General features: G+C 38.6%; 1 protein-coding gene across 6 annotated transcripts in view; it reads left to right on the top strand.

Annotated features, from left to right (window-relative positions):
* The window catches only part of nbeab (neurobeachin b), a 205,722-nt gene that overhangs the window by 163,758 nt on the left and 22,413 nt on the right, over positions 1-19,551 (top strand). For all 6 annotated transcript variants that reach the window (XM_039622706.1, XM_039622705.1, XM_039622704.1 and 3 more), the window contains 4 exons: positions 611-726; positions 4,055-4,167; positions 16,422-16,562; positions 17,606-17,725. In XM_039622706.1, coding sequence (XP_039478640.1) covers positions 611-726; positions 4,055-4,167; positions 16,422-16,562; positions 17,606-17,725 — 490 coding nt within the window. The remainder of the gene's footprint in view (positions 1-610; positions 727-4,054; positions 4,168-16,421; positions 16,563-17,605; positions 17,726-19,551) is intronic.

The raw sequence follows: 19,551 nt of genomic DNA, 5'->3' as shown, positions 1-19,551 counted from the left end.
TGTTGAAGAGTCTGTGCAGTACTGGCCTGCAGTAGAGTCATTTGAAGTCCCATTGCTCCAGTCATTGAAGTGGATGTGCACTGACCCTGACTGAGCTGACCTAATTCTCTGACAGAAGACTCTATACAAGAGGATTGCAGCCAGGCCAATGACCACAGGAAAAAAGATTCCCTTTAGACTCCAATGGTGCTAATAGGCCTTTTATTTGCTGCCGCAAAACTGGCAACTTATATGATATTTTGTGGATGTCAAGAAAGGCATCCTGTATTGTAGTTCAGCTTGAATAATTGTGTGATTTAGGGATTTTTAATTACCAACTCTCATTCACTTAATGTGCTAGAATAAAAGATATACAGCTATGAATACCATTTTGTTATACATCCTTCATCTCAGTGTGTTAATTCTAAAACTGAGTAGTAGTGTTAAAACCTGTGACTGGCTTTTAATGTCATAATGTCACAGTTTGCAGCCAATCCTTTGAATTGAGTTCCATATACAAGTTTTATGTTTATGGTTTTTTGTTATTTTGCCTTCAAATTTTTTAACAAAATCCAGTTTTACTAACACTAATCCTGTGGATATTGAGTTATTGTTTAAATGCTTTTTCCAGACGCATCTCCCTGGCCACTCCTCGTCAGCTTTTCAAATCCTCCAACATGACCCAGCGCTGGCAGAGGAGAGAAATCTCCAACTTTGAGTACCTCATGTTTCTCAACACTATAGCAGGTAATGTTGTATGTATTAAATTTCTAATGTTCTGCAACTATGAGATTTCTTTGCTTAAATTGAAAGTAGCAGAAGGTATGGTAATAATATATTCTCTTTTTCTCAGCCATCAGTTAAACAGACAGATTCTGACTTGTTTTCTTCCTTATCCGGGCAAAATTTCCAACCGGTGAAATCGTTGAGTTTTAATCTATTATATATGTGAAACTTTGCCCATTAGAGTCTTATGGCTTTAAGGTTTGCTATCACGATCAATAAACTTTATGTGTCAGTGGTGCTGGAAGTTACTATCAGTAGCCTCAGTTATGTCGTATTTGTTTAAGAATCCATGGTAGTCTTAAGAGGTGCTCAACATTGTAAACTTCACTGCTCATGGGAGTATGCTGTTTGAAGCAAAGAGCAGGCGCAGCAGATTTTGCCAGATAATTAGTGCCTGGCTTTGTGAGAGCGTGCACACGTGTGTCTGCGGAGCTGAAAGGTTCTGTTGTCGACTCTCTGATCTGAACTGCAACTAACAGGGAAGGCAAGAGCGACTGCACGCTATTCTGCTCAGAAAGGTGTCATCCTCTCTCTCGCTGCATATTCATGCATATTTATATTTAGCTTGTGCTCGACTTCGATACATTATTGTCAGCTAATTAGATGTAAGGCAGACAGAAAAACATGCCCAAAATTCATTAAAAATCCCTGGTAATGACCTGGGCTGCCAGGGATGTCAGAATAGTGTGGAGCGGTAGACAGGCGGGGGGTGAAATGCTGGGAAGAGGTGCGAACGGGAAGTGGTCTTCTAATTAAACACTATTCCACTGTTATTAACATCCTGCCACCCCAGCTCAGGCCTCAGCGCAAGTAGGTCTAACCACACCAATGCCCAACTCATCCTCCACACTCAGCCTGCTGCTTCCTTTTGAGTGTATGGCATTAACCTGGATAATTATGTTCTCTAGATTCCCCCAGACCCTGGTTACTCTGCAGAAGCCTTCTGCATGAGTGCCTGTCAGACGTTTTCACTTGCTCGGCTAGTTTTAGATTTTCTAAGGCCAACCTGCTGCAGAATCGTAACTGATTGACTGGTTGAAGTTGATAATATTTTATAGTTAATCATTATAAACCTGGGAACAATCTAATTAAACCTAGATGTAGCGAAACAGCCTTTATTATTCTTTCCTTATTATTCTCATTTGTTCTTTATTTGAAAAGTTGACTTTAGTAAATGTGTTTTCTATTACATGATAGTGATAATGTCATTCTAAAGAAGCAGGGTGCATATGCAAAGATTCAATATCATACCTTGAGTTTAGCATTTTGGTCATTCTGTCTTGCACTGAACATAACAAGCTGGATAGTTAACAGCCAGTGATAACAGCTTGGTTGAAAACAGGAAAAAAAAAATAGTAGTGGGCTCTCTAGTGTCTTTTAGTGCAAACTTACCCTTGACACTCACTTAGTACTTACAGTAGCTAAATTGTAGTAGCACAGTAGCCTTAAATTACACATGACTTTAGGTGTTAATACAATTTATTAGGTGATTTATATAAAACCCAACCTCTAGAATAGAGTCATGTGAAAACCAATGTACATTAAGGTTTGTGGGCATTTATTTATGCACAGCTTTCTTAAGGACCTGTCACAGCATTTCAGTAGGGTTAAAGTCTGGACTTTCACTGGGTCGTTGCAGCACTTTGATGGTTTTCTTTTTCCGCACTTCTGTTGTAGATTTGCTGCTGTGCTTGGGATCATTGTCCTGTTCTATAACCCAGTTTTTGACCAAGCTTTAGCTGTCAAACAGATGGACTCACATTTGAATCTATAATATTTTGGTACACGGAGGAGTTCATTGTCCACTGAATGACTGCAAGGTGCCTGGGTCCTGCGGTTGAAAAACAAGCCCAAATCATAACCCCTTCACCAACATGCTGACAGTTGGTATGAGATGTTTGTGCAAGCATGCTGTGTTTATTTTTTGCCAAACATAGCACTGTCCATTATGACCAAACATACTTACTTTGGTCTGGTCTGTCCAAGGACATTGTTCCAGAAGTCTTGTAGTTTTTTTATATGCAACCTAGCCATGCTGCCATGTTTTGGGGTTTTTGTTTTGTTTTTTTAGAGAGAAGTGGCTTTCTTCTGGTGGTTTTTCAAAAAAACAACAACATACTAATTCCATCTTTTTCTAATTGTACTGACATGACCAGTAAGATTTAACATGTTATCTGAGGTCTATGAGTCTGAAATAAACTCTGACAGTTAATTCCTGTGGAAGCAGTATGGGGTGTACTTAGTTTTTCATACATTGGTTCTGAATTTGGGCTTCATGTTTATTCACTAAATAATGACATTGTAATATGTCATGTGTAGTAGTGTCTTGAAAGGGAAAATAGCTGTAGAGATCAAAACTGTCTGCTTATTTCTGCTGTAGAGTTGGTTATTTTTCAGTCCTGGAATTGTTGCTTCTTTAGTATAGAATGTTTAACTAAAGAAGCTGGAAAATAGTTTGTATTCAATCACTGGATGTTCCTAGGAAACGTCTTTGTTTGTTTTAATCATATAAAGACAGGATATCCTAGGATACCATGGTCTGACACCTTAGAATCTCTTTTGTGCCCTTTTACACATTCAGTTTCATTTTTCCTGGAAAAGAAGTTGTTACATTTTAACTGTCAGTTTACTTTGAGCCAAAGTTTTCAGCATGATTTATCACCAGCAGTAAAAATTCTAGCAAAAAGCAGCCCCATCCCAGTCCTGGATTACAACTGGCCACCACCTGACCTTGCAGCTGTATCAATGTCATCTTCAAAGGAAAAGTCGAGCGTTATTGACAACATGGTACATGCTCTTGGCTTTTCCAGGTTTCCAAGTTTTCCAAGTTTTATCATCTGAAAATCATATTTTCCTTTGAGAACATCTGGCCAATCAGCAATCAGATTTGCTGTGAGATTTCAGGCGTTGGAAGTCATGTCCCCCAGAAGAATGTATACCTCTGCAATTACATTTTCTCCTAACTACTTGAAAATGCTTATGTTCTCCATATACTTAAAGACAGGCCTCCTGCAGTTCCCACAGTCTATTAACAAAGGAGACACAGCAGGCAGAGTCATGGGAAATGCAGAATCATTCTCACATTTTCTACCATTAGTGTATGTGTTTTCTTGGCAGACTCTCTGTGAAGTGTGGAAGGAAGTCCGTCTGATTGGGGGCTTGTTGGAATGTTGCATGTTGATCCCCTAAAGTAACTGAAGCCTCAAGTGTACGCTGCCCTGCTTTCAACCCCTCTGTTCGCCTCCAGCCCATCATCACTCACAGTTTTCTGTCTCCTCTGTGTGTTTAGGGAGGACATACAATGATCTGAACCAGTACCCGGTGTTTCCCTGGGTCCTCACCAACTATGACTCGGAGGAGCTGGACTTGACCCTGCCAGCGAACTTCAGAGACCTCTCAAAGGTACAGGGGCCTCTCGGCTGTTCACCTTAAAATGATGGAAAAAAGAGGGGCAAGAAGGGGCAGCTGGATCTAATGGCAGGGGATTTTCTTATTAGGAGTCAGATTGTAAAACAATATGGTATTTACTGGCAAAGGAATCATGTGCTGTCTCTGCACTGAAGTGGAAAATGCTGATTGTAGCATCCTGAAATGCACTCAACAACTTTATACAAGTTTACTCCCTTTTGTTGCGTGCTGCATTGTCTCAACACATAGTTTGTGCTGTGTGCTTTGGATATACCCTTAACATATCTCTTTGGTCTTGCATTAGAGAGGCTTTTACATGTTTTACTGCCACAAGTCTAACTCGATGAACTCAGCAAGGCAACTTTAAATCCATCATACAACCCAGCATGATCAGCTCATGTTAAGTCATTGTCATAACATAAATTAGAAATAGTTTTTTGAAATGCATATACAGCATCACAATATGGAAAATGTATACAAAATCAATATATACTGTCAGTTAAATCCTGACTGTCCTTCAACAAATTTGTAGAACAGTCTGCATAACACAAGAGTAAAATCATGACAACTTTATCCTCGGGGGGCTAAATAATGGATGTCTGCACAGCCCGAGTCTTCATACACTCGACGCAAACTGCACGATTTCAAGGATAATTTTTTTCCTCTAAATTCTGCCATGCAGCAGTTCAAGTTTCTGCTAGTAATATACTTTTATTTTCAAGGTCGATGAACTGATAAGAGAATTCATGAGCACAGTGCCGCAGTGAAAGATGTTCTAAATATGGCTTGTCCAAAAAAGATCAAGCTGAGCAATAGTAAGAGCTCTGGTAACAGTGCCAAATCACAACAGCTATGATACAATGTCCTTAATGCCCTGCAACCCTGATAGATAAAGTTCAGCGTTATGTTTGCTCTGTCTTTGAATGAGGGGGGAAAAAGGCAGCAGAACTGTGGCCTGGTTTATAGGTTTACCCCCTCCCCTTTCTGTCTCTCTTTCTTTCGCTCTCGCTCTCTCGCCCATGCACACTCCAGCTCACTGACCTGAAAACAGTCGCATTCCTGTCTGAGCTCTCTCTCTCACTCACTTTATCGCTGCCTCATTCCCCTCAAAGCACCAAGAGCCTCATTTTGCCATCTCAGTTCTCAACAGTTTGTATCAATTTTCAGCATTTCAAAGCATCTGTTTTCTTGGTTTTGTGGTGAGAGAGACGGAGGACTTTGAAATAAAACTATGAAACAATCAGTCACAAGTTAAAGTATTGTTAATTTTTAAAAAAAGAAAGAAAGAAGGGTTCTACTCCTCTAGAGAACAAAACAGAAAACATTTTGGAGAAACAGTTGTGTGTCTTCTCTTGTCGTTTTCTTTACCTGTGGGGTATCCAGGTGGGATGAAAAAGCCACAGAATGTGTATGCGTGTGTATAGAGATGTGTGTGTTGAGGTGAGTGATCAGGGCTGGGCCATGTGGAACCCTCCTGCCCCGGGGAGACAGTTATGTATTGTAATGTATTCCAGTGACATCCTCTCATGCTGTTTACAGGGCCGAGCTGCCTTCATTAGCATGAGTTCACAGCCTGTGTCTCCTGACAGTTGTCCTTGGAACCCCGGGGCTCTTACCTCCAAAAGTTCACATAAGCTGGTGTAGCAGAGAGGGACAGAGGCCCCCACTCTTCTCCTCTCTGTTTCATCTGCCCTTTTTTGTTCATTTATGGATCAGTGGTAGTAGCAGTAGTCTCTGGAGACATTCATTGTATATTAGGTGGTGACTTTCTTCTGCGTTTAGCCAGGGATTTGTACATGTATCAGGAAACTGAGGCTGGATATCATTTCAAATTGTTTTATACAGTACCCATTTTTGGTACCATTAAGAATACATTACTAGTTCTTGAGGAATTCAATCTTTTTCAGATTAATGTGAGTCAGATTTCTGGGTAAGTGTTTGGTAGGTGATGACGCATCAGTCCTGTTACTGGGTCCAAGTCTCTTAACGAGTTGGCTGAGACTCTTGTCTTTTTGTTCTGTATTGCTGCTTCCCTTGTTTACTGCATATGCATAAATCCTAAAAAAAACCCTTGTCATTCTACTCCTTGTTTAGCTTTTATTTTATCAGTACTGTTCATGTGTACATGTTAATGTGTACATACCTTTAAGCTGAGCTCTTCAAACCTCACCATGTACACCACAGCCTCTGGGCTCATATTGCCCCAGCTATATTAACCAATATTTTAACCCTGAAGGAATGACTCGCTGTTGAGCCAAGTAAAATTTTTGTGTAGAGATTTAAGGATTGTGACTTTTTTAGTAGCAAATAATTCAAACTGGGCACCAACACAATTGTTACTAACCTAGTCGAGGATAAGTGATCTTAGATGATGTTTGCTCTAGCCTTGTATATTTTTTCTCACTATCAGTCAGTTTGATCTTCATTTACATCCAAAGTTATAGCAATGGGGGTATTATTATTATTATTTTTGTTTTAGAAATACCTCACACAGTGTATGTGTACATCTTTGTTGACTAACTCTCTATGTCAGTGCTACCTTCTATGGGCCCAGTCACCAAGGCTGAGGGACCAGTTAGCACACTTTGGCAACCGTGGATTATAAGAGAAAAAATGTGCATTTCCTGACCAGCTGGTGAGCGGATGCTGGCTGTCCCTAGGTGAAATTGGTCGCAAATAAGTTGCTGCACCAAAAACCTTACTGTGTGTTGCTAGCAAATTGCTGTGGAAGATGCAGACCTGTCTGCAAATTCTCACCAATTACTCATCTTCCATGCAAACTGTGGACAACCTCAGAAATCTAGTGATCAAATCAGCGTCACAGAGAGTATGGTGCAGCACCGTATAACGTACCTCATTGTGAGCAGTTTCACATAAGCCTGTCAGCAACCACTCACCCAACCAGTCAGGGAATACACCCTTTTCTGCCGATGTCTGATTGCCAGGGGGTTGCCAACCAGTCTCTGGACCTGAGGTGATTGAGGCCTAGCTTCATTCAGCCTTTGCTTTTCCACTGATAGCTGGATGCTATGCCTAATGGTGACACCTAGGAGAAGAAATATACTGGTGTTTTTATTGAAGGTGAAAGAAGACGGACAGTTTTTAAAGCTCACTGGTATCTCAGAATTTGTCTGCTTTTGGTAACTGGGAGATCTGGAAAATAGTACATTTAGTTACACTTTGAATAGGCTCCCAGTCTATCACATGAAATAAAGAAAAAAAAGCATTTCTTGCTAGTTTTTTATATTGTAGGAATTTAGATTGTCCCTGAACTTAGCATATTATACCCCACATTATGGGCTACAATAAAATGCTCTTTAAATAAAGGTTTTATTTTAACTTGTCTGTTTATTTTTGCCCTGTGGTTTAGTAAAATCAAGTCACCCCATGTAATATCACCTGTCACCTGAGAACTATCATGTCATTACTCTTAGGTTAGTACAATATAATTGCAGTACAATTAGGCAACATTAAGGCTTCATAAATTGTTGTTAGATTAGTATTCATAACCTCATAGGGGTATTGCACAGTTTGTGAGGTTTTCTTTCTCACAGACGAGTCATACCTGAGACCTGTTTTCCAATTATATGCAACTGTCACTTGATGGACAGTATTGTCTCAACTGCTCAACGCTGATCTACTTAATGAGAACCTCCCAAACCTGTACACACCTACATTTCCTGCATTCAGTTTGCTTCAAAGTTCTGTTGAATGCTGTGTCGATTTGCCTCGAGGCCAGAGTTCTGCATATTTGGATGTCAGATACATTCTCATGCAATGAAGTGTTTCATTAGATTCTAATGATTATTTTTTGACAAAGTGACATGTAGATGACAGATGTATGGAAGCTATCTTCCTCATAGCTGTTAAATGATGTGATGGAAACGTATTTAATTGCATAGGAAAGCAAAGGAAGCAGATGTTGCTCAACATGCTTCTTCTTCACACAGAAAAATTTATTACGTGTATCTTTTGAAAAACATTTCGACAGACATAACAAAAATGTGACACAAGCGGAGTTTTTATTCAATTTAAATTAATATATTTCCATCTTAACAAATTATATAAAAAAAAAACCCCTCATGGTGCCTCTTGTAAACGTATCTTGAAAGAGCTATAATATATAGGAGGCTATTTTCTTCCTCTCTGAGCTGAGAATCTCTAACAAACTTTCAGTAACACAGACACAGCTTGGCTGCTACAAAGCACTCCCTCCACACTTTTCTCTCTATAATGGAGGCTTCTTCACTCACACTTCCACTCCAGTCAGGCTGTTTGGAGCACATCTGCTTTATCTTGAGTTGGAGCAACTTGATTGCATTAGACTGGAGCTGCATGCAGCCCTGCCTCTGACGAGGCAAGCAAAAACGACTGTGACTTCCCCTGACAGAGCACCACAGCAACATACTGTAATGTAATTTCTTTTGAAATATAAAATGCAATATCTCTTTGGGAGGTAGCTTAGATATGACCAAACAAATGGGGACACTCTCTGCACACTCGCTCACCAATAGCCACGTTCATTTCCTACATCTTTGGAGTGCAACACCACAAATGATCCTGATTGAATCTGAAGTAAAATCCAAGTTTGATCATACTTTGTTTAGCTGCATTTCCCTTGGTCAGGTGTTATAGAAGAAATGAAGTCAGATGGGAGAAAGTGTGGCGTTGTCTGAAGCTGTTGTTTTCATGGTCTTATATCTGTAATCAGTGTGATATGTAATGTAAGGAGAAGGTAAGAGGTTATTATTGTTTGTTGAACAGATGCAAACAAAGCCTGATTTGGGCTCATCAACAGATGGTGAGTATGACAGGAATAAGCGACCAGTGAAATCCTTTGTGTCTTTTCTTACATTACTGGAAACATTGTACATTATTTTGTACAGTTGTTTAAACAGAAAATCAACTTTTTATACTTTTTATATTTCCATACATTATTCATTGGCATATTTCATTCATTCTCCATATCCAGTTAGGTTAAACTTCGATTTTTGGGACATAGTTTCAGTTATACATTTTGTCCTTTTGTTTTTTAAGGTTTTAAGGAAATTATTTTTTTTTACCATAGATCAACCACATAGTTCATTATTCGGATGTATTCCATGTTAGTGTTAAACCTAAACAATCATACCTAGACATCTTTCAATAGACTAGTAGCCTTCTTAATATTGGAACAGGACACCATGACACCAGGCACTGAGGTGTGTACTATAAGCCTGTAGCAACATGCCCATGCTAATGGGCATGGCCCGTTGGTGCTGTTGGCAAAAAAAGGCAGCGAGTGGGGCGGTAGCTGTTGTTCATATGCCAAAAATAGGTCATTTTAGCCCATGGCTAGGTGGTTGGTTGCCAGTGTGATGCTATCATAATAAACCATGCTTACTTCAACTTTTAGGGATATAAATTACATGTTATTGTTGTGAGATAAAATGGATAGAATGATTTTTATAAGGCATTATAGATGTATAAATGCTAAAAACTGGTCATTTTAGCCCATTGCTAATTGCTGGTGGATACTTGGCTGCATGATATCTAATATAGATATGAATCTACAGGACCCAAAGATGTACCTGTATGCAAAGTTTGGTTGTTCAAATTCATTTGGTCTTCATTTGGTCACAGACAAAGAAACAAACACACAGAGATTTTATGTATTATAGCAAAGATGTGGACATGTACAGAATTTGGGTTAAACTGGAAGTGTCCTTATTTTTTTATGCTTGAATTCCACTAGAACAACTGCATGGGAGCTTCAGTCCTGCATGTTCTGTGTCAGTCCAAACATGGATGTAGTTGTCATTTCAGTACAATGCTGAGTGCATTATTTAGGCAAACATGTTATGGATGTAGTCAAATGTTTTTTCAATTAGTATACTACCCAGAGTCATTTCAAGTACAATGTTGCCGGTGGAGTTTAAGTCACCTTCACCCGTTCATTTTGTCACAAACTGGCCTTGTCAGCTGGCTGTGGCTATAGCTTAAAAGTGAGAACTGTGTGAATGGGTAGACAAAAAGTTTCTTTCAATTAGTATACAGATTTACTCTGTTAATAATCATCTATTCTAATTGTAGCTGCAGTTGGATTTGGTACAACCAGACATGTGCTCATGATTTTTTTAAGATGGTGAATCATAATACTCTACAGTGTGGTGCTGATTTGGAGTAATAAAGTGAGTTCATTAAGCATGAATGCAAGATTTCAGTTTACAACCTCATCTTTACAAATAGGTGACCATTGCTTTTGTTTATATGCAGTCTACACACGGACTACTGTTCAACAACTATACTTTGAATTTATTTACCGAGTTTATTTACTTTTTTGCGTATTTGTCTTACGTGTTTCAGATCATCAACTGAATTTTAACACTGGATAACGATACCATTGGATAAATGCAAAATGCAGTTTTTAAAGATGATTCCCTTGTCCTTAAAAAGACCACCATACCAGCAATCAAACAGGATGGTGGTTGTGTGACGTTCTGCAGATGCATTGCTCTTTCAGAAGCTGGACGACTTGCTGTAACTGATGGAATGATGATGAATTCTGCTCTCAACTAGAAAATCCTGAAAAAGAATGCCTGGGCATCCATTTATGTTCTGAAGCTCAACTGCACTTGAATTATGCAACAGGACAATGATGCAAAACAGAACAGTCCATCTCTAAATGGCTCAAAAAAGATCAAATATAAGATTCTGGAAGGATCTTGTCAAAGTGTTAATTTATATCAGATTGAGATGCTTTGGCATTATCTTAAATGGGCCGTTTATGCTTAAAAATCCTCCAGTGTGACTGAATTGAAACAATTCTGGAAAGAAGAGTGGACTAAAATCCCTCCACAATGATGTATAAGAATTTATGCCAGTTATAAATGAGTTAAAAGCTTGATTGCAGTTCTTGTTGCCAAAGTTGGCAAACCGTTTTTAGGTTTAGGGGGCAAGTACTTTTTTCACTTAGGGCCAGGTAGGTTTGGTTAGCCTTTGTCCCTTAATAAATGAAATCATCATTTACAAACTATATTTTGTTTGTTTCAGGTCAAGAAGGGGGCAAAAACTTTTTCATGACGGTGTATTTACATTAATGCAACTATATCATCATGTGAGACATGCCCAGTTTGGTATTTGTCAGCTTTATAGCCCATATTTTTGGTTTGAACTAGCTATATGAAACCCTGACTTACGCAGTTTTGAACAATCACCCTTTAACAAATGTGTGAAAAACCCTTTTCTTCAGCGACCTGGGTCTTGTGGCTTTCCCATGGAGTGTGTTTGTTTAATTATCCTCACGTTTTCTGGAAAGTGAAATAAAAAGCACTTCTGTACTACATTACAAATGACATAGAAAATGCCTTATTCCATTTATGCTTACACAGCTAAACACCTTGGAAGCACAGTAGATTTTTTTTTTTTAATTTATGTAGAGCCACACAGAAGAATTAACAGGAAATACTTTGTCAGTTAAGGTGTGTTTGGATCTCTTCCCTGCAATTTGGTGCTCCGGTTTCTGTTAGTTTAGGTAGAAGTCTTGGTAGCTGTGAATCGCAGTACAGAGGCAGAGGCACTTTGAATGTACCCAAATTATAAATCTTAGTGTAGTTAACTGTTGTAATCTTTCATCAAAATATGTCACCCATTCTCTCATTTCAACACATTTTAGTTATTTTTCCAGCTTTCTCTTTGGTGCCATAATATTAAGCTGAGAAAGTAAGCCTTTTTTATAAACTCACTACTATTGCCAGTTTGGCATTCCTCTTTATTCTCATTAATACCTTTAGCTGTCTTTTCTTCACTTTTCTCCCCCTGTCACATGTATTACCTGGATCTTTTATACAGCTCTAACCTGCATTAGTCACACTAGCAGCGCTTTTACAGAGTGTGAGACGTCTTGTGGCTTACACCCCAATCCAGCTGGGCCAAGACGTCACATGCAAGGCTATTATCACCCCATAAATCTACGCAGATCTCAATAAACTTCTCTTTCAGTCTATTCAATTGTGCTAACACTGATGTGGACTGCCATTAGATTTTAAGAAAGGACTGAAAAAAGTAAAAGAGACTGCATTTAGTTTTGACTTAGAGCTTCAGGAATGTGCAGTGCACCACACGCAGATATGATGGTAATCTTCTCAGTGAGCAAGAGTTTCTCCCATATTGAGGTTTCATACTCGCTGCACCCAGCTAAAACAATAACAGTGCAGTTTTTAATAACGTTAGAATAGACATAAGCCTAAAACTGCTTTTATTTTATTTCTTCTGACCTCTGAGCTGCAGCTTTCAGGTAGAAAAGCTGCCATTGATTACATTACCAGTCACCCTTCCCCCTGTGCAACTGATTCAGTGGTACTGAGTATATTAATATTGACTGCCAATATGCTTCTAAGGCTCTCATATTGGATGAGGTGATCGAAAAGGCAGAGAAAGCAATTTATTCACCACTAAATGTATGTTTAATGGGAGTAATTCTGTTGCCTTAAGAACACATAAAAATGAAACAGCTGCCAAAGGGCTAAAACCCAGTGATGGTGTCAGTTTAATATTGAAGTTATTGCTAAGGCTGTGGTTTAAAAAAACCCTCTAAGATTTGGCCTAACAGTGGAATAATTAGATAGATGTAAAATATATATATAGCAGTGATTATTTATGGTGTCTAAATAATTAGGCAACAGTTTTTTTTTAAATGCAAAGCTGTGAAGTTTCAATCATTTCTGCTTGTTTTTTGTGCGCATATTATGGGGAGTATTTAATAATGAGCAAACTTTTCTGCTAAAAATACTAGCCATACTGAGGGTTTTTTAAGATCTTTTTTTTTCTCTGAAAAACTGATCTTCAGTTTCCTTCAGTTGATAATTTTAAGAGTGTATATTGTACACTTTTAAAACCATGGCTGTGGCTTACCTCAATGTCTAAGCCTCCAGTAATATAACACAGTGTTGGATTATTAGATTTCACTGTATTTTCCTGGTACTAAAAACAGCTATGTCCTAAAGTACAAAGGATTGTGACCCAGATGAAGATTTAAAGGGTGACCACCCCACACATGCACATAACCCATAGAGGGCACATGCACAGAAATTGAGATTCAGTAGCTACTATTGTTATAGCAGTTTTTAACAATGTCCACATCGGTCTTTATCATGTCCTACTAAAGTGCAGCCATACCTATATAAGCAAATTCTCAGATCAAGTGACCAACAAAAATAATATTGTGTTACAGTGATTTACAATACAGGAAAACTTCATTTTCTGTGCCACCCAAATGTAAGTACTAGCATCAGAGTGGCCACCCCAACAAATATTAGCTCCCCCACTGTGTTAAAGACAAGAGTAGCAGTTCAGAGTAAAGTGCTTGCCATGATGGGTGTGTTGGGTGTAAATAAGGTCAGCTAGGGTTAATCCACATGGATTAGCCACAGCGTTTTAGTAGGAGACACACATATCTCTTCCCTCCATCCTTAACGCACCATCCTGCTAACCCCTGCCAACATGCCCATTTAAATTTCAGACAGAAGACAGCGCAACAGTTACTTTAAAGGTTCAGGAGAATAACAGGCTCTGACAGACAATTGCCAGAGTAAAGCTCCATGTCTGTCCTGAACTTTCCAGCGCTTCCCACCCAGTATTACTACAAATGTCCCAAATGGTACCTTCTAAGATTCTGCAGCTTTCTCTACATTATTTCTGTCCAGTTATTTTTCAGTTATTGTTACATTTTATTTAGGCTTGTCTAATTTAGGTAAGAGCAGAGCAACTAATTGGCATGAGATGCTTGAGATGCTCTTATGAGGATAATTGAAGTAGAATTCATTACTCTAAAACTGTATCTCTAAAAAAAATCCCATAAAAATTAAAAATATTTAGACCATAATGTTACCTTCACTATGTTGATATCATAGGTAAGCAAATCATCCATATCCCCATACAGGAATTAGTGTGCTTCACATGTTGTTTTTCCATGCACTATAGTTTTTACAATCTGCAATGATGAGCCAAATAGTGAGGGCTACAAAGTTTACAAAGTACCTTTTAGGAACTCACAAAAATATGAATTTTCTATGCTTTTTTTCCAGAATTATACAGCCTTATTGTTTCCTTGCATGACCACCATAGATTTGCTTGTACATAAAAATGTAATTTAGATTGGAGACGACTCATGAGATGTGCTCCAATATTTAGAAATTATGACAAGTCTTGTTGCCCAGTGGTCAAGTGAAATATATTATACGAGTCAGTTTAGCACTCATGTTTCTTTTTTTTAATTCACAGAGAAGATAGAGTTCTGGGGGGTTTTTTTTTTTTGTTTTTGAGAAAAAATATGAGATCTGAGTTGATGCTGAGGAATAGGAATGGGAATGATGACTTTTGGATCACAAAAATTTGTGTTTTATGATTTTTGTGTCTGTCTCTGATATACTTACCCATAACTTTCTGTTATGTGAGATACCATAAGCCAAATTCAAAATGTTTTCTTAGACCTTATGGAGATTTTTTCAAAGGAACTGCCTTATAGTTAAGAGTTTTGCAGAAAATGCCAAAAGCTGTTATTTCCATTTTTTTAGCAGGCCAAGCAGGTGGCTACACATCAGGCTAGTAAATGTGGTTGTGATGAGAATGTGATAACAAGCAAAGAAACAAAGCAATATCAAATACTCATGCAGGAATACAGTAAAGAATAACATATAAATACAGAATGTTTATGTTAGAATAAAATGACGTAAAAAAATCATTTTCTTTACGAACATTCTTAAAATTCTGCAGCACAGTCCTCACGGAAGGAAACAAAAACTCACTGAAGTTTCTGTATTTTTTGTCTTAAATCCAAAACTAGCCCAGTTTTAAAACAGCAAGTACCATCAACTACAACATAGCCTTGCTTTAAATCTGAGTACTTCTAGTTATAACAGTATAGTTGTTATTATCATGAATACTGGTAGTACTGATTTTTTTTTCTTTTATTCAATTTTGAATAATAAGCTATTTGCAGCTCGTCTATTTTGACTGTTTTGAGCAAGAGGATAATGAATGACTAAGTTGTCTCACAGCATACTAAATTCTGCAGAGACACTGAACCTGTACATTTGACCCTCAAGGATATACAGAGGTTCATTACTGAGATTTATACCACTATGACAGCTTACATGTCCTACATTCTGGTCATTTCGACTCTATACTCTAGTTGTTATTGTATTCATAGAAAAACAGGATTTTATTTGGCTCTCTTTACTTTGATAGATTCATAGTTTGGATATCATTTGTTTAAATAAAGCTTTCACATTGTCTTCTATTTGTGAGATAACCAAAAGGTCATTGTCAGAAACTCTTAAGAAGGAAGGTATCACCAAAGGACATGATGACACATTTATCTTTACATCCTGTGACATCCTACTTGTTCACAGTAGGAAAAATCAAACAAACAGAAAAACACCCACACACTTTTAAATTCAGTGCACTGGACAAATAATCCTCAACACACTTTAAGGTTACAGGGTCAATTAAAATTTTAAAAAGGAACAACTCTAAGGTTTGTTTGCCTTACAAAACATGAGACTTGCAGACATTTAAGTACACCATTGTTCAATTCTGTTGTTTTCTTGGTTCTTAAAATTTGGGTAAATACAACCTCAGATCAAAAACAACACATGAAATATTACCCATTGTCATTCATTAACAAAAACTAAGCCAAAGTGCATAACTGCAGGAGAAAATATGAGAAACCAAGTACACCCTTGCTGCTTCAGTAGCATCCCAAACATACAATCAAATTTACAACAGAATGGCAGGAAAAAAGTGAAATCAATCAAGCAGATGAACCTGATTGAAATGCTGTGGGACTTTAAGGGAGTCGTGCATGAACAAATGCCTGCAAACTTCAATTAACTTTATATCGTAAAGAAGAGTGGGCCAAAATTCCTCCACTGTGATACAAGAGACTTATAAAGCAACACAGAAAATTAATGGAGGGCACTGCATTTGGCTTTGTTTTTTGTTAAATAAAAAAACGACACAATGTGATATATCATGTGTTTTTGTTAATCTCAGATTGTATTGAAATCATTTTAGAACCTGGTAAAGCCAGATTTGTTTTCTCTGATAGTGTAAAAACCTTACTTTCGAAAGACGGTATACCAACTTTTTCACATGACTGTACAAAGCATATGTAGTACATCTTTATAAAGGCATTTAAGTGGAAATGGAATACAAGAAAATTGATAATTGCCAGAACTAAGCCTGTTTTGTCCTCATTTCCTTTTCAGCCTATTGGTGCCCTGAACCCAAAGCGTGCAGCATTCTTCACTGAACGTTATGAGTCATGGGAAGATGACCAGACACCACCTTGTCATTACAACACCCACTACTCCACAGCTGCCACCACCCTGCACTGGCTTGTCAGAATTGTGAGTAAAATCTCTCCTGCAGCTACCCTCCCTCTTATTATTGTACTATGTGCAAAATCCCCGAATTAGTCAAGTATGTGAATAGGAATGAAGTCAAACCCAGACCTCAGACAGTTTTTCATTTTTTGTCTGCATTAGTTGATTGTCACTTGTCAGACTTGATGATGCTGTTTCTTTGAGGTCTGTTGGCTTCTGCACAGGAAGCAGCTCGACATCTCAATTTGATTGGGCCTGAGTTAGACCAATGGCGCTCAGAAAACACATTTCACAGGCCAGTAAACCAGCATATGTGAACTAAATAAAGAGTGGCTGGGTAATGATTTACAGAGGCTGCTGTGACAGGTTTATGTGTTTCAGGCAACCCAGTGAGCGCTGGAGACATGTCCATCAAGGTTACTGAGCACTGTCCTCATTTACTCTGGAAGAGGAGGAAGAACATGTACTTCCAGTCTGTTCCCAACAAAAAAGGCTCTTCTAACCTCCACCACTTCTTTGAGTTGCTACACATGTGATTTTAAAGAATCTTACTAATTTGAAGGTGCTTTATGAGGAATTTGTACTGTATTTCTCCCCCTCCCCCATCATTAGTAGAAAGAGGCTGATGAACTGAGGGAGCTCCCTTGACAGCAGTTAGATTGACCTCACTGGGTTTGTTCTCACAATCTCTTTCTTCCTCTGGTGAGTGATCCATCCGCTCCAACCGGCAGTGGTTGCCATCTCAGTCTAAGAAAACCAAATTTGAGCCAATTATCATTATGGCTTACTGTACTCAGGAAGAGCACTAATTAATTTTCCCTCAGGCTTGGATACAATGAAAGAATGATCTCTGCTACAGAAAAAATAACAATGAATAATACAGAAAATTCAGGCTATTCCTGTGCATTTAAAATTTAATCCTCAAGGTTGAAAAAATATTTTAAATTCTCAGATTTTGACAGGTGCAATCAAATTGGATGTCAAGAGGGTGACAAAATAATAAGCAGGACTTTAAATCTGGGTGGAGATATTTGACTTTTGTGATGAATACATTTCTTTCCTTATAGGAGCCCTTCACCACGTTCTTCCTCAGTGCCAACAACAACAAATTCGATCACCCTGACCGCACATTTTCAGGCATTTCCCGATCCTGGAGAAACTGTCAGAGGGACACCTCAGATGTAAAGGTGAGAATCACAACAAAGGATATACTAAAACATCCGTATCTTTAAATAAGTAGAATTAATATACATTTGATTCCATGCTAGTTTCCTTTTTGAAGCTTGTGTTGTGGACTTGTGGGTCTTCGAAAGGCAATTCTTACAGCAAAGATGGTTGAAAAGAATTTATTGCACAAGTCAATGCAAAATTATAGTAATATAGCATACATGTATATATTTTGCAAAATACCAAACCAAGACTCTTTTTTCATATGCTCTCCTCCTTTCTGTGCCTCAAAACCACTGCAAAAATATATACCATCAATTATAAATGCCTCTTCCAAACAGTGAATCTCAAAGAGCCGTTGTGCACGGGAATACCCTATGCACATTTGATTTATCTCATGCAGAGAGCAAACTATCTCAGAGGTAGAACAATCCTGCATTTGAACAAAGTCTGCATCTGAGAGAAAAACAAAACCATCTCTCTGCAAATCCACAGAGCAGTCATCGAAAACGCTGAACCCTGCTGATTTGTCTCCGTTTTGCCCACTGCATAACACGCAGCAGGGATACACACTGACCTCAAAGTGTCATATATTTCCAGCACACCCTGCATCGGGTAGTGTTGCCGCAGGCAATTAATAAAGCATTAATGACAAAAGCTATTTAAAATGTAGTCTTTTATGTACAGACAGAGCTTTTACTTGCCAGAATCTGGGGGAGAGCAGCTAGCAATCTATGTGAGGCAGAGGTAGAAAGCTGCAAACCAGTGAACAACTGAATAGTCAAACGCCACCCTGTTAACAAATACAGTCTACTTTCAACTACTTGTATGTCTGTATGCATTTCTTTTTACACACATAGCATTGCCAGTGATCTATTAGGAGAGCTGCTGGTCGTGCATGACACTACAGGATTGCTACCAGTATTTCATAATACATTAGTAGAAGGAAAATATTGTGCAAGAGCTTGTATGAATTAGTCATAGTGCAACATGGTAAACTATCAGGAAATGTAACATTATTATTTTGTGTGATCTTTTAAAAAATGATTTACCTTCATAGGCCTTCCAAACTATTGAAATTGTCTTTTTAAATGCGTAATCTTGGTCCGCATACCTGTGTTAACAACATTGCTGTTAGGATAGGCTGTCTGTCTGGCAGGCACAGAAACAGGTCTCCATGCATGCCAGACAGACACAAAAATGCCATTCCCGGACCCAGCAGAGAGTACAGGGTTAAGGTCATTTCAGCCCAGTGCACCAAGCAGGCCCACTGAGGCTCTAATTTAAAGGGAGCTTGTTTTTTACCAGGGTCTCTCCTTCATTAACCCCAACCTCCTCCAGCAGTAATGACAACAAGACCAAGGCAGCCTGAACCCCTGATGGGGATGACCTCCTAAAAGAGCAAGTCAAATGGAAACAACCCTTCACCGACCAAGCCCTCACCTCCCCGACCACCCCATCATTAATGTTAATGTGCATCCATACTTCTCATTTATTTCGGTGTGCACTGGTGTAGTTATGTTTAGCTGGCACAGCCACCTATGGGCAAAGACGAGGAGACTTTTCTTGGAGGTATTGGACACAAATCTACACGTTCGTCTTCATGCACACACAGAGAACTGCCACCATGTTGTCTGAAGGAATCCAGCAGCTCTCCGTTGGTGACAGATTTTGACGAACATGTCATTAAGGTGACACAGTGTAAAGCAACGGAGGCTTGTGTGATTGACTTGTTAGCCCATTACAATGCTGTTGCAGAATTAATGGCTGCCATGGGAGGGTGGCTTGAAAACGGAGCTGGCAGTTTTAACGGCTTGGCGGTGAGTTACGGCAGGAAGTTTACAAA

Source organism: Oreochromis aureus, linkage group 14 (assembly GCF_013358895.1).
Source record: "Oreochromis aureus strain Israel breed Guangdong linkage group 14, ZZ_aureus, whole genome shotgun sequence".
NCBI classification, from domain to species: Eukaryota; Metazoa; Chordata; class Actinopteri; order Cichliformes; family Cichlidae; genus Oreochromis; species Oreochromis aureus.
The sequence above is the reverse complement of the archived record's forward strand: the minus strand, read 5'-3'. Positions and strand labels throughout refer to the sequence as shown.